This window comes from Martes martes, assembly GCF_963455335.1.
Source record: "Martes martes genome assembly, chromosome: 11".
Classification (NCBI taxonomy): domain Eukaryota; kingdom Metazoa; phylum Chordata; class Mammalia; order Carnivora; family Mustelidae; genus Martes; species Martes martes.
In genome coordinates, this window is record NC_137899.1 from 3,149,462 (window position 1) to 3,165,330 (window position 15,869).

The following is a 15,869-nucleotide window of genomic DNA, read 5'->3' on the forward strand; positions in this document are numbered from 1 at the left end:
AGTCCATCAACGGAGCAATGTTCCCTGTTGTCTTATTTTAAGAAATGCCACGGCCGCCCTCCCCTTCAGCTACCACCACCCCGATCAGCCAGCACCCACCAACATCAAGGCATAATCCTCCACCAACAAAAGTATCATGATGGCCTGAAAGCTCAGAGGCTGGTTAGCATTTTTTCCACAATAAAGTACTTCTAAATTAAGGGAAGTGTATTTTTTTAGACCTAATAGTACTGCACACTTAATAGTGTAAATATATCTTTATATGCACTGGAAAACAGCAAAAAATTATTTGACTCACTTTATTTCGATATTCATTGTATCGTGGGGGTCTGGAACTGAACTCACAATGTGTCTCGTGCCTATAATTAAAACCCATTCCCAAGGAACCGTGCCATTATGCTTTCCAGACAGCTCACCTGATTCTATCTCGCTGGGTTGGTGAGAAGAGATGAAATGATTCCAGCCTTTTTCTGTGTGCTAATGACTTGAAAATCCCAGATCATGACTGCGGTGCCGTGGAAAATATCTGTAATACCCTGTCCTCAACGAGCTTACCATATTTCTGTCTCAGAATCTACGTGTGTTAAGATTTTTTTCTGTCCTTGGAACACCCCCTGCCCCTACCCTCCACCCCCACTGGCTATCCTCCCTTTCTGCCAGCCAATATTGTCTACTTTGGGAACTCCTGGCATGGCTGACTCCTTGGAGAAGCCTCCCACCCACCGTTGTATATGTTACCCTGTGTTGTTCAGGTTGAATGGACATGTTTTGTGACATGTTTGACTCTTTTACGAGTTTAAGAGCCTTCGAGAACGCTATTTGAAGAGATAACCTAAGGACCCAGGATAGAATTTATGCAGAGTAAATACTCACTGTGTTTTAGTCTCCAAATTTAACTTAGTTCAGAAACTCTCCCGAGCTGGGTGTATTTATAAATAAGTGAAAGGTTTCAATTATATTGTTACTATATTTTCAATTACATGATTCTTAAGAACTATTTTATCTCTAAAATTCTGTAACTCAGTAAACAGAAAATGATACCTTTTTAAAAAAGATTTTATTTATTTATTTGAGACAGAGAGAGAACAGGACAGGGGGAGGGCAGAGGGAGAGGGAGAAGCAGGCTCCCCGCTGAGCAGGGAGCCTGATGTGGGGCTGGATCCCAGGACCCTGAGATCATGACCTGAGCTAAAGGCCAATGCTTAATGGACTAAGCCACCCAGGAGCCCCAGAAAATGAGAGTTTCTATTTCATAAAGCTGTGCTTCATTTCTTGAATATGTATACAGTCTTGGCAAAAACAATTATTGACTACAAAATGTATAAATATTTATTGTTGAAAAAAACCCAGAAAATGGTGAAGAAAATTAAAGTAGCCATGTTTTCAGCACACAAAGAAATACAAATTATAAAATTTTAAGAAGGTTGAGATGCATGTACTACTTTAACTTTCTGAATTAAAACACACACACACACACACACACACACACACACACACTTTATCAAATAGTATATAGAGTACCGAAAGCTTTCCATAAAAGAACTTTCCACTATGGGTCGCCTGGATGGCTCAGTCTGTTGTGTTTGACTCTTGGTTTCTGCTCAGGTCATGATCTCAGGGTGTGGGATTGAGTCCCTCATGGGGCTCTGTGCTGCGTGTGAAACCTGCTTGAGATTCTCTCCCTCTCCCTCTGCACCTCTCCCCACTGCACAGATGCATGTGCTCTCTCTCTTTCAAATAAATAAGTAAATCTTTTTTTTTTAAAGAACTTTTCACTGTAAGTACATTTACCAAAATACTAACTTTTACAGCTTAATATTAGTATATTTAGTAAGTTCTATTAATTCTATGTGTTATCTTGTAACAGTTTTTCATTTGGCATATTATGAATATTTTCCTACGATTATATATTTAATGCTTTAACCCTACCTCTTTTTTTGGCTAATACATGCTGTTAATATTTTGGGTCATACTTCTCCATCCGCCAGCACCTCCCCCCCATTTTATTGAGCCATATTTGTGTATAGACATTTTTCTTTTCAAAAGATGATATAAGCCTATCTTAATTGCTTTATTCACTGACTCTGTATAATAAACATCCTTCCCATCAGTGAGACCTCATCTGTATTATAAGTAGATGGTAGAGCTGTGTTGTAAGCTGCTTAATCAGTCCCTAGACATTTGTTTCCAACATCTTGCTACTATATTCTGTAGATGTAAAAAACCACCTTATTTGATACATTTGATGAATTTCCATTTTTTATATATTTTTTTATTTTTTTAAAGATGTGTTTATTATCTTAGAGAGAGAAAACATGTGTGTATGCAGGGGAGTGGAGCTGTGGGGCAGAGGGAGAGGGAGAGAATCTCAAGTGTACTCCACACTTAGCGTGGAACCCAACACAGGGCTGATCCCAGGACCTTGAGATCACAACCTGAGCTGAAACCAAGACTAGGATGCTTGACCAACTGAGCCACCGAGGCACCCCATTCATTTTTTTTAATAATACAACTGTTGGATTGGGAGTCATTGATCAAAGATGGTTCATATTTGTTTTCCACAGAAAGTCCAAACTCATCTGTTTCATCAGCATGGAATAAAAAAGCCCATTTCTTTAAAAAGGCAATAATTGGGGTGCCTGGGTGGCTCAGTGGGTTAAAGCCTCTGCTTCCGGCTCAGGTCGTGATCCAAGGGTCCTGGGATCGAGCCCCACATCGGGTTCTCTGCTCAGCGGGGAGCCCGCTTCTTCCTCTCTCTCTCTCTCTCTCTCCCTGCTTCTCTGCCTATTTGTGATCTCCCTCTGTCAAATAAATAAATAAAATCTTTAAAAAAAATAAAAATAAAAAAAATAAAAAGGCAAGAATTTTAGGCATTCCTGTTATTTTTAATCTTTACTGTATTGCAGGTCTGAAAACTTCATTGTTGCTTTATTTTCTAATATATACTGGCTCTCCCATAAATTTTTTTAAAAATTATTTTTATTAACATATAATGTATTATTAGCCCCAGGGGTACAGGTCTGTGAATCGCCAGCACTCACCATAGCACATACCCTCCCCAATGTCCATAACCCCACCCCCCCTCTACCCCCCTCCCCCTACAACCCTCAGTTTGTTTTGTGAGATTAAGAGTCTCTTATGGTTTGTCTCCCTCCCGATCCCATCTTGTTTCCCGTAGATCTTCTAATGAATTACATATTCATGCATGCTATTTGCCCACTTTTTATTTGGAATATTCATTTTTTAAAAATTGACTCAAAGGCATTACATTTGTGATACTTTGTTTAAAATGCTTTGAGAACATTTGGAGGAATCCAGCAACGTGAAGATCAGATTCTGGGCTGTACGCTGAGTCCTTGAGAATTTAAGGTATTCCCCACAAGGTATTCATGTTTAAACAATTGAAGCCACGAGACCAAAAAAAAAAAAATCTTTGGACATTTCTCCTAACTAATTTGATGGTTGGGGTAAATTGGAATGCCTAATTATAGATGTCACTAGATTCTTTAAATAGAATTACACTCATAAGTCAAATAAGACAATTCATAACAATTTGGTCCGGCATTTTAATTTTGTCTGTTAAATTATTCATGTGAATACTTTTATGAGTTTTGCCATAAATATTTGATTGGTGGTTCCTTCATGACCATAAACTATTTCAGTCCTTCATTTTTCTCATTTATGTTCAGTGAACATACGGGAAGGTGGGGAGAATTTATTTTTCTTAATAACGAGAAACGTCTTTCCCCACAGACTTATTGAGCCTGTCTGATGAGCATTTACGATGGCTGGAGGTCCACATCATACCTGTTCTGATCGTTTCACCAGGGTGGTGATAAGAGTCCTCATTACCTAGAGGGCGAATATAAGTCTCTGTCTTCCGCCTGAGGGAACTGACATTTGGAGGGGTGGGGAATTTTCCAGAAGTTGCACAACACGTTGGTTGGTGGCTGAGTCTGGATTCTGATCTGGGTCGATGTAGACTGGAAGATGGAGCCTTCGCTGTCTCTCAGTGACTGTCATGAATGGTTCTCTCTGACCCAAGCCTGTGGGCATATAAATGACCATTCTCTGAGTGCGCTCCTCCATGGGCAGGCAAATTTACGAGGTAGACTCCAAAACCCAGAAAGTTGTGTCTGCTTCTGTTTTCTAAGCACCTGGCTGCATAGACGAAGCCTTCCCTGGTATAAACAGGTGTCTGTAGGCGCCTCCCAATGTAGACATGTTTGAGCGGATACAAGGACTGGTGGGCGGGTGAGTGTGGGCAACTAGATGGGCTGTCACAAGAGGCGTCTTATAGGCGACTTCGCAGAGTGTGGCTTTTGATTGACGGGGTGGATAGAAGTACTAGAAGCATCACCTGTTCCAGTGAGGAGATGCTGGGTGGGTGCCTGGGTGGGGTTGCTCACCAGAAAGACCAAGCCATGATTAGAAGCCTGGGATTTTCAGCCCCATCTCTCTCCTCCAGGGAGGGGAGAGGGGCTGGACATGGAGTTCAGGGTGGATCATATCTGTGTGATGAAACCTCCATAAAATCCCAATGATGGCTTCCAGAGAGCTGCTGGGACGTGCTGGGAAGGTACTGGAGTGCTGGAAACCCTGCATCACTTCCCATATACCTCACACTACACATTGCCTCCATCCGGCTGTTCATCTGTGTCTTCTATCCCAGCCCTTCGTAAGCTGGCAATCAGAAGTACCTGTTCCCCTGAGGCTGTGAACCACTCTGGCCCATTCGTTAGACCCAAGGCACAGGTCATGGGAGACTCTGATGGATGCTCCGTCACTCAGAAGGCACAGGTGACAAGCTGGGCCTGTGGTTGGTGTCCCGCATTGGGAAGGGGCTGTTCTGTATGACTGAACCTTTCCCAGTGGGGTCCCACACTCTCCAGGGAGATGGTGTCCGAAGTGAACTGGGTCGTGGGACACCCAGGGGGTGTCATGGAGAATTGGTTCATGTGTGGGGAAAGGCCCCACATTTGGTGACCAGAAGTGTCAGAAGTGAAGGGTTCTCTGTGAAGGTAAGGGACGCCTGGTGGCTCAGTCGGTGAAAGCGTCTGCTTTTGGCTCAGGTCACGATCCCAGGGTCCTGGGATCGAGTCCCACATCGGGCTCCCTGCTCAGCGGGGAGTCTTCTCCCTCTCTCCGCTCATGCTCCATCTCGTCCGTCTCTCTGTCTCTTTATCAAATAAATAAATACATAAAATCTTAAGAAAAAAAAAAAAGAGACTCACAGGGAGGATGGAGTAGGAAGGGCCTGGGCATTACTCTGCTCAGGAGGGACAGTGACCTGACTTCCTGTACAGGTCTCAGCGGGTCTGCCTGTACGTGCCTCGTGACTCTTTCTCACCTTCCCCAGGCTTCCTTGGTACCAGCACTTTCGGCTCTGCCCAGGCTGACCGCAGCACTTGATTACCTTGGGTTGGGTCATGTCTTTACATTTTTCTCTCAGCTCCTAGAGGATGTCTTTTTTGAGGACAAAGCCGGAATAGCCCAGAACCTGCCGCAGGACATTGACTCACTCCATACATATGTGACAAAGGAAGGACTTAGTCCAGAGACGTGTTTTTGTCCCCAGCTGCTCCTCTCTGGCTCTGTGCTCACTGCTGTTATAAATAATTTATCTTCCAAAGTGATTGCTCTGGGGGAATTTAACCGTATGTGCTGTGCTTTAGTAACTGCCTTTCCGTTGGGTATCTGTAAGCAGGGCCATCAAGTTAGCACACCTGGCCACTTAGAAGGCCACCTTTCCCATTCAAATATTTCCTGTTGGGTTTTCTGGAAGACTCCGGAAAGGATTGCTAGGAGGAGCAGGGGCATGGCTGCGTCCCTCCTTTGGACAGGGATTGGGGCTGCAGACCTTGGTCTGCCGCTCGTTTTCCTCCCGTTTTTGTCATCTTCACACTGGATGTGAGAGTTTTTGGTACCAACTGCTTGGCCCGCCCTGGGACAGGTCTGCTGCAGCCTCTTCTCTGTGGCCCCCAGATGGCCCCTCCGAGGGGGACCCGGCAAGGGGAGCAGGACAGCCCCAGTGTGCGCTCAGGCCCTGCTGTCCAGCCTCCCCTCCTGAGCGCGGCTGGAGGGAGAGGCGGGCCCGGTGGCCGAAGCCTGGGGGGTTGGGGGGCTCACTTGGAGCTGGACATGCGCTCCTGGAGGCCACGCTGGCCTGTTCTCCACCAGGGATGCCCCCACCGGGGAAAGGGAATAGGTTCCGGGGCTGGGGGCTGGTGCTTCCTGGGCCAGGACTGGGCTGTGAGAACAAGAGGTGTAGAGGAGAAGGGAGGCAGCGGAGGGGGCTGCCCCCTTGACACCCCTCCCCACCCTCTGGCGTGCTCCTGGGGACATGAGGTCCCATTGCTCTTGGGTTGAGTCCACACTCAGGAGCACGCTGCGTTTTCACCAACAGGAGAACTCCGTCCTTGCCCTGCCAGCTCGCGAGGCGTCCCGTGTGTATAAATCTCCAGTGTCCCCCTCAGTGTGGGGAGTCGGAACGGGGGTGCTCCTGCACCACGAGCTGCCAGAGCCGTCTGCAAGCCCCTGGAGGGATCCCCAGAACCCAGGCGGTGTGTGTGTGCGTGCGTGTGTCTACGCGTGCGTGAGGGGAGTCCCCTGGCCTCAGGCTGGCTGCATGTCCCTGTCTCTGCAGGTGACGCCCCAGCAGGGACCCCGCCGGCGTGGGGCAGCCCACGGCCTCTGGCTCAGGCCACCGCCCTCCTGGTTAAGCGGCTCCGCCACACACGCCGGGCCTGGAAAGGCGCCCTCTCCGACCTGCTGCTGCCAGTCCTCTTCGTGGCCTTGGCCATGGCCTTGTTCATGGTGAGGCCTCTGGCCATCAACTACCCTCCCCTCAAGCTGACACCAGGCCATTACGACAGGGCCGAAGCTTACTTTTTCAGGTAAGAACCTTGTTTTTTCCCCCTCTTTTACTTCCAGATTATGTCAGGATTATGAGTAACAGTAGCTTTGATCCTTTTTTAAAAAATGTTTTCTTTATTTATTTGAGAGAGAGAGCACAGCAGGGGGAGCAGCAGAGGGAGAAGGAGAAGCAGACTCTCTGCTGGGCAGGGAGCCTGACGCAGGGCTCGATCCCAGGACTCTGAGATTATGCCCTGAGCCAAAGGCAGACACTTAACCTGACTGAGCACCCCCTAGGTGTCCCAGTAGCTTTGATACTTTTAAGGATCTCAAATATATGTGAGGTTTCCTGATTTTGGAGCCCTGGGTTCAAGAGGGTAAGCCCATGGACTGGAGATACTGAGTTTTTTCCTACTCATGCCTACAGACCTACGATATAGCTTAACCCCTAAATCAGGTGCAGGCAGAGCCCGACAACAGCGATAACAGAGCACTCGGAACAGCAGACTCTCTACAGCGATGTGAATGCGGGCTCTCCCCCGTACCCACCTAGTGCTAGTGCCGACGTGATGAGGTTGGGATGAGTGACTTGAAGGTCTGCCTGGAGGAAAGCCACTTACACCTGTGGGTGACCCACAACCAGAGCCGCGGATAAGAGGGACTACTGGGTTTCACAGAACCCTCCAGGTTGGCTCTGGGATGACAGCCAGCAGCTGCGCGCCCCCCCGTCTCTGCAGAGACACGTCTGACTTTTGTCTTGGGGTGGGAATGAGCCCCTACGCATCCACAGGCTGGAGAAGGTCCAGGTTTGCTGCCCATAAATTTGGAGTTTTATAGGAGATGAATTTGCATAGTGGGTTTCTAGGGGGTTAGTTTTACCTCTGGGGGCCAGACGGAGGGACCTGAACTGGTTCCCCGGCTCCCCAGAATGAGGGAAGCTTTTGTCCCCTGAGCTCTGCCCCATGCTGGGAGCATCACCAACCTGGACGACCAGGTACAGCTCTCCTTCTGGAAGGTGATGCTCACACATCTGGGGACCGGGCATGGCGCATATGACCCAGGGGGCGCATGGTGTGGAGGGCACGATAAGCTCTGCCTGTGTCAACTACTTATCCTTACTAAAAAAAAAACAAGCTTAATTCGCCAGAGCCTTGGTGTTTCCCAGGATTAGTTGCTTTTACAACGATGTGTAATTTGGAATTAGGTTTGGACAAATACAGGCAGAGAAGGTGAAATCGATGACAAACTGTCCAGTTCATTTCTGGGTCCTTTGGTTAATTATACTCTTCCTCTGTGTGTCCTTATGATCCATGGAGCCTGAGTTTAACTCACAAAGAGAATTCTGCTCTGTTTTGAGAATGTGGGCAGGCCCCAAGTGTTCCCTTTGCAAGTGGGCTCCTTTCCCTTCTGCCTAGATATTTTATGTTCCTGCTCGCATCTTCTTCTCCGAACTGTTTTAAAGGAACAGACCAAAAGGACAGCGTCCACTAAGGCGTTCTGGCTAAACGTTCCCATCTCTGCCACACTCCCCAAGTGGGAAGGAGCTGCAACTATCCTGAGTTGTTTAATTATAAACTGTGTTTCTGGAAAAATGATAGGCATAGATACACAGTGTGGGGTTGTGCCAAAGTGGACAGGGTGGGGTGCTCTGTCTGGGGGTGTCCAGGAAAGCCTTCGAAAGGCTATCGCACCTGAATGGAGTCTCCTCAATGATAGCTTGGTGCCCCCCAGGCAGGTAGGAGAAGAAGTTTCTCCAGATAGAGGAAGAGGTATGAGTCACATGAAGAGTAACGAGGTAATCCAGCAAAAGTCTTTTTCCTGGCAGGTGCGGAAGGCATGCCAAGCAGAGGCCTTATCCTGCAAGTACAATGAGCAGCAGCGTTAAGAGGCTGTGAAATGTGGACGGTGATCTAATCTGGTTTCGTTTACTATGGCGTTTCTTTTTTTTTTTTTTTTAAGATTTTTATTTATTTATTTGACAGAGAGAGATCACAAGTAGGCAGAGAGGCAGGCAGAGAGAGGAGGAAGCAGGCTCCCCACAGAGCAGAGAGCCCGATGCGGGGCTCGATCCCAGAACCCTGAGATCATGACCTGAGCCGAAGGCAGAGGCTTTAAACCACTGAGCCAAACAGGCGCCCCTACAATGGCGTTTCTTAAATGGTTGTTTCACGGAGAGCTGTTCCTTTAGGTATCCATTCTGAATGTCACTAAAGAGATTCCCTCTTCCTGTTGGGACTGATTGAGCTGCAAAACAAGGTTAAATAGGTTTCTTTTCTATAAACTCCTCAGAGCTTTTAGTATGTTGAACTGGCCACACAGAGCCAGATTTCCTCTGTTTGCTTACTTCAAGTCAATCATGTAATGAGCATCTCTTTGAAGCCTGCGGAGGCTAGGACTGTACCTATGTTCCGAACCCCATTATCCCATCCCTCTGCCTCTGTCTAAACACACTCCAATTCTGTATCTGTTGTGAAGTGTACAAAAGAATCCCATGCATCTGAGAATGACCTTTTTCACTTCATAGTGCATCACTATGCACTTCCATATTGTTGCATGTTTCTGCATATCATTTGTTTTGAATATTGGACAGTATTCCATGGTATGAACATACCACAACTTATTAATCTTCTCTCTTAATGATGGACATGAGGAGCTCTTTCCAGGTTTTTTTGTTTGTTTGTTTGTTTGTTTTTGGCTTGTTTGTTTTTGCCATTGTGAACGGTGCTGCATGAACATTCTAGAATATTCTAAAAAATGTTTAAGAATAGTTATACCCATTTAAGAACCTCTCATGGCTGGTCCGAGAAACGTAATTGCTGATCACTTGCAGAGCATGTAAATATCCTACTTTAGGAGATAATGCCAAACTTTTTCCATAGTGGTTACAATCTTGCATATAAGTATCCTCTTCCGTCCTTTTATGTATCTCTTAAAAATAGCCAGCTTAAGAAAATGTTTATGCCAAAGAGGTGTATTTTGGGGAGCCACAGTCTACCTTGGTTTGCAATCAGAGTTTCTGGATGCTGTTGTCCTTTCCAGAGTTATCAGGAGATAACTCTGAAACCCCCCATGCCACCCCCCAACTCCCCTCACCCCCCCCAACCCCCCCCCCCCCCGCAGTCCCCACCACCCCTGCAGCTGCCTGTTTGCCTGGTTCTCTTTCCTTCTTAGGTAATATTTTCTGTCTGTAAGCTTTTAGGATTTCTTCTTTGTTTTTAGAGTGTTGGATCTTTTTCTTGTTTTTGTTTTTTAATCTTTTTCTCAAGGGATCTGCAGATTTCAGTCCAGGGGGCTCCATTAACAACAGGAAGCCCCTTTGGGGTGGTGTTTAGAAATATGCATCTGTTCTGTGCCAGCAAGCTCCCTGGGTCACTCTGATGCTTGGTAAAATTTGTGAGTAACACGGAGAGAGAAACAGTATCCCGTTAGGTACTGCTTCCAGAATCAGGATTAGGCACTGATTTTCACTTTCTAGAGTCTGGTAATGACAGATTTCACTTGATTCTAACAGCTCTTTAAAATACAGCTGAGGATTTGAAGACAAGCACAAAGCAATAGTTTTAGGAACAAGCATTTGAATCTTCAGACAACAAGGAACAACTTAAAGCCAGTCTTTTTTTTTTTTTTTTTAAAGCAGTGATCTTTAGACCTAAGCAAAAATCTAGTAGAAAGCAAACCATAACTTTTAAACTTGCACTTAGTAAGTCTAGTAAGTAAGCTCCAAGCAAGCCACTTTGTAGATCAGTATGTTTTTCAGAGAAAAGGGATTTTAAACTTTCATATTTGTTCTTGGATTATTATGGGTCAAAAGAAAGCAATCCAGAATATTTCTACAGATGCCACAAATAATGTTTTCTTTTTATGGGTAACATTTCAGTGGAAAATATGTCCCTTTCCTTGTAAACGTGTTTTCTCATTTTTCAGAAACTGGGAGGCTGTTTATGCAGAGGTCACAATGCCGACTTAGGAGACATTACTTTGGTGTAAATTTCAGCGTGTTTCATCACTGTGCTTTCTGTCCACAGCTGTACGGAATCCTATTAGGCCAACTGTAAACCACCTGAATACTTTAAAACCTTTGTTGTGTTTTATGCAGTGGGGAAGATGGCATTTTCTTATAAGTAATTACTCTGTGCTGGATGCTATAGCCATGTTCCTATCCTAAGCTCATGCACAGTTATGGAACTGAAAAAAGTTGTCCTCAGCAGAAACACAAAACTAATTTGTTGTAACGAGTTGGTCTTTCTTTTCTATTAAAACTGTTCCTCTCTGAAAGTTAAGAGGTCAAGGAAAACCATATTTAAGGAGGTAAAATATTTGGATAGTGATGAAGGATTAGCCCAGTCGTAAGATCACAGTTTGTTTCATGAATTATTTTTGAGAAGCTACTGTGTTCCAACTGCAGGCTAAGCCTGGTGTCCTTTCTCCCCTGGGTCATTTTCTCCCGTGATGAGAGGGGATCATCAGTTAAAAACTAGTGGTTTTTAAAACCACTGGTGATGTCAAAAGCCAGTGGTGAAGGTCTCCAGGCCACTGGACAATAACAGGAGAGAAGAGAGAGGAGGCAGAGGAGGGCTCACAGGAGAAGGAACTCAGAGCTCAAATGCCGCAGATGACTTAGAAGCAAGGGCAGGGAGAGGGGATGCACTTTTGGGGAGGCTGCAGGGCCCAGGCGGAGCTGCCCAATCAAGGTGGTTTAGTGGGACTGGGCGGGGCCAGGCGGGGCGAGCCTGGATGGGCGGGGCCCGGCGGGGTGGGCGGGGCTGGGGCGGGGCCAGATGGGGTCAGGTGGAGTTGAGATTGGCTGGGAGGAGCGAGGGGGGGCCAGGTGAGGTTGGGCTGGGCTGAGGTGGTCTGGCCCTTGGGATGGGGTGGGATGGGGTGGGATGGGGAGGGGCAGGTCAGGTGAGGTTGGGCCCGGGAGGGGAGGAGTGGGGCGGGGTGCAGCCTTCGGGGAGACAGTGCTGGACACCTTTTGCGCAGAGATGGCAAGGTCCGAGGAGTGCTGGGGGCCTTAGCTCCCTTCTCAAGGCGCATAGGTGAGGAGGAGGGTCACGGGGGCGGCGGCTGGTAAATGTGAAGCTGAGGAAACTTCAGTTTGGGGTGTTGGAGGCGCACTGAGGGGGTTAGGAAAACTTGAAATCTCCGTCAAATCCCATCTGGGTTAGGGTTAGGGTTATACTGAGGTTCCTTTTCGTTTCGGGCTTTTACTGGTGCTTCTGGGTCGTGAAGGTTCAGTAAGACTGAGCGCCTCGACCCCCGTATTTGGTTGCCGGGGCGACTCAGAACCGTGTTCGGGAATCAGCATCTCGCTGCCCACAAGCAAATCAGGAGACGCCGCGCTTGGACATTACACCGAGGGTCTTATTACGGGAAGCTTCTGATTTAAGTTGTTTAAAATGAACCTTTGTGTCCATTTGTTAACGTACCTGCTGCTTTCCAAAGAGATTGGAGGCCACCCTCTACATAAGTAACCGCTCATGATAATAGTACATCATTTTTCTTCATCTCGGGGGGAAGCGTTCCCCACCATGTCTATTCAGAAGCATTTTGAATAAATAAGTTCTGGAAGTAATAAACCTCCTTTCTTTTGGAAATGCAGTAGTAATTCAGAGTTTTAATTACTTCAAAGAGGCCACTCCCAATGAGTACAACTTAGACAGATTTAAATGATCTTTTCCTCTCCATTTTCTCAAGTCAAGGTGTCTCTTTCACTCCATGTATGGAATGTAATATAGTTTGTTTCCACACCTCCCCGGGTTAGAGGAATAGTGTGTCTTACCGCCGGTGGTGTCTTCAGCAAGAAAATTAAGCCTTGGCTGTTCCTCGGCAGCTATCACCTGACTTCTGATGCTTGTGCCAGTAAAATAAATATGATAATTCAATGTCTACTTAAAGCACGCACAGGATTTACCAAGAAAATGGTTGTTCCATATAGCTCACATATAGGAAAAAAAAAGCATAAAAATACAAACTTCTACGGCAGAGTGGCCAATAGACTATTCAAACAAACCAGAGTTCCCACATTAAGAGAATTTTTAAAATAGATTTTAATATACTAATGTGATGAAATCTTCTGCAGCCTTTAAAATTCGTTTTAAAAAGCCATGCCAAGATACCAAAGATGACAATGTTGTAGAAGTGAGAAGCGGAGGACAAGAATCCAGTGTGAGCATTAATATGTAACAACAATTAATACGTAACAATGGTTTCGCTTTACTATACTAACTCAACGGTAAGCGTTGTCTGCTATCACAGGTCTAAGAATCATGTGCCCGGATCAGCTCAGCTAGGGCGTGCTGTCCTGCGATCTCTGCCAGCAAGTACTAACACCGCCACCTTATTTCTTTTGTCTTCGGAAAAAGCAGCAGCGGGAGCGGGAGCGAGGGCCGGGAGCTCACCCACATGCTTCTGCGGAAGTTTGGAGATCAGGATCCACTCTGTGCTGATTTGAACCCAGACCTGTAAGTATCGGCTGCCTTCGTGAGAGTGTGTCCTCCACCCACAACCCTGCAGACCCCGAGAACCATCTCCCTGCCTGACTGGTCTTTCCCCTTGCAGGTTCATTTTATTTTCTTTTTAAAAGATTTTAATTATTTATTTTAGAGATGGGGGAGGAGGTGCAGAGGGAGAGGGACAAGTAGACTCCATGGTGAGCACAGAACCCGCCATGGGGCTCCATCCCGTTACCCTGGGATCATGACCTGAGCTGAAATCAAGAGTGTGTGAGGCGCCTTGGTGGCTCAGTTGGTTGAACGACTGCCTTCAGCTCAAGTCATGATCTTGGAGTCCCAGGATGGAGTCCTGAATCAGGCTCCCCGATCAGGGAGTCTGATTCTCCCGCTGCCCTTACCCCTCTCATGCTCTCTCTCATCTCTCTCTCAAATAAGTAAAATCTTAAAAAAAAAAAAAAAAAAAAGAGTGGGTGCATTAACCAACTGAGCCACTCAACTCCCCCACCCAGCTCCCCTTGCAACGTTAAGTGACATACATTATCCTAAGGAGTCGGTTAGGCTACATAGTTGCCTCATCTTTCCTTGGTAAACACAAACACAAGCTTTATATTATAGCTAAAAAAAATTAATAATTAATAGCATTCAACTTGTCTAATAAAACCCAAAGATAAAAAGCATGAAGTAGCAAGTAAATATGAAATGTGTATTAACTTTTAGAGAAAACTTGTACCTATGGAAAGACTGTATTTTTTTTATTTTTAACCAAAGGAACTTAAAATGGTTCACCTGTTGGAGGTGAATTACCTTGAAGATTTTTTTCCTTCTAAGATTTGAAAGTGATAACATCGAGACAACTTTTTAATGAAACTCGTGAAAGCCTGCCTTTCTTCGTAAAGAATTTCTTCTCTCAGTTTGCTTGACTGTTACTTATTGAGCATCTACTATAAGAGCAGTGCTGTGGGAGGAACCGGGGTTGATGTCCGACCTGGCCCTGCTCCAGGAATGTACAGTTCCGGGAAGAGCACGTGGGGAACGTGATAAAACCACAAGGATGTGTTAAGTACCAAAGTGTACGCTTTGAAGTCATAAATATAAAAATCTAGACAAGAATGCAATATTGGCAGTAGGTTTTTCTAATGGGCAAGGACACATCGGTGCATTAGTCAAGTCGTCAATCAGGAGGGAATAACTATTAGGGGCTCGGTATGGATGCATTAATGGGAAATTAATTACGTCGCCTCACTGTAGTCTGGTGTTGAAAAACAAAGTAATTCCATTTACTAAGCAGGAGCTTCCATGGCGATACCTTTGTTTCCGCCCTTTTGCTGCACCGGGTGGGATGTAAAACGGGGTTGGAGACACTGACCAGCAGCCCAGGGCCTGCGGAGAGCGAGGCTGGCCCCACCTGTCGGATTTTAAGATTTTATTTGTTTATTTGAGAGCGAGAGAGAGATCACACACAAGCGGGGGTGCTGCAGAGGGATAGGGAGAAGCAGGCTCCCTCCTGATCTGGGAGCCTGATGCAGGGTTCGACCCCAGGACCCTGAGGTCATGACCTGAGTCGAAGGTGGATGCTTAAGGACTGAGCCACCCAGGCGCCCCCAAAGGACTGTCTTTATCGAATTTCTCCAGAGAGGGAAAAAGTAGATTCAGTGCTAAGAACAGCAGAACATATTTAGAATTGCATTTCCTTTCCTGGCACTCAGGATGGCTCGCCATTCTCACCCCTCCCGGGCTCAGAACCCCCTCCTTCAGCTGCCTTCCCCACCCCCCTGCAGCTAGCTCACGCTCCTTGGTTTTTCTCTTCAGCCTTTCTTTTCCTTCCTGAATCTGTGTGTTGGTTTTCTCCTTTCTCTCGGGAAATGCACAGGGTCTATTCTTAACCGTTCCAATTTTGTAACCTTTCCCGCCTCTTTGTCTTGGTCACCAGGACAAAAGGCCGGGGGTGGCGGTGGGGGCTGCCTCACTCAAGAATGTTATTTTAGGGGCTGAAGGCTTTTCCTTTCTTCCCTTCTAGGTTCTTTAGCGGGTCTAATAATTAAATCGCTGTAAGACAAATGAACAGGAGAAAAACAAATCTGATTAGTATGTATCGGAGCTCAAAGAAGTGACTAAAGCAGGCTAGGCTGGGACACCTTTTAGACTAAGAGACAATACATTTGTAAAGAATCTACAAAACAAAGAGGTTTGGGCTTGGGGTAGGCAATTGGTAAAGAAGAAACAAGGTTCGCTTATATAGGATTCTCCAGAAAAGAAGAGAGGGTACCGTCCTCAGGGAGACTTTTCTCCTACTTCCAGGACAAAGGGTCTGAGTGCCTGGCCTCCACCAGCTCTTTCCTCTGTAAATTTTTTTTTTTTAAGATTTTATTTATTTATTTGACAGAGATCACAAGTAGGCAGAGAGGCAGGCAGAGAGAGAGAGAGAGAGAGAGACAGGGGGGAAGCAGGCTCCTTGCTGAGCAGAAAGTCCACGGGGCTCGATCCCAGGACCCCGAGATCATGACCTGAGCCGAAGGCAGAGGCTTTAACCCACTGAGCCACCCAGGCGCCCCTCCTCTG

The 15,869-nt window shown here is 46.3% G+C and overlaps 1 protein-coding gene across 1 annotated transcript in view; it reads left to right on the plus strand.

Moving 5' to 3' along the window:
• Positions 1 to 15,869, plus strand: part of ABCA13 (ATP binding cassette subfamily A member 13) — a gene marked incomplete at both ends in the record, with an annotated part of 337,321 nt that overhangs the window by 206,216 nt on the left and 115,236 nt on the right. Inside the window, 2 exons of the mRNA XM_080818179.1 lie at positions 6,647 to 6,896; positions 13,227 to 13,319. Of these exons, the coding sequence (XP_080674305.1) occupies positions 6,647 to 6,896; positions 13,227 to 13,319 (343 nt within the window). The remainder of the gene's footprint in view (positions 1 to 6,646; positions 6,897 to 13,226; positions 13,320 to 15,869) is intronic.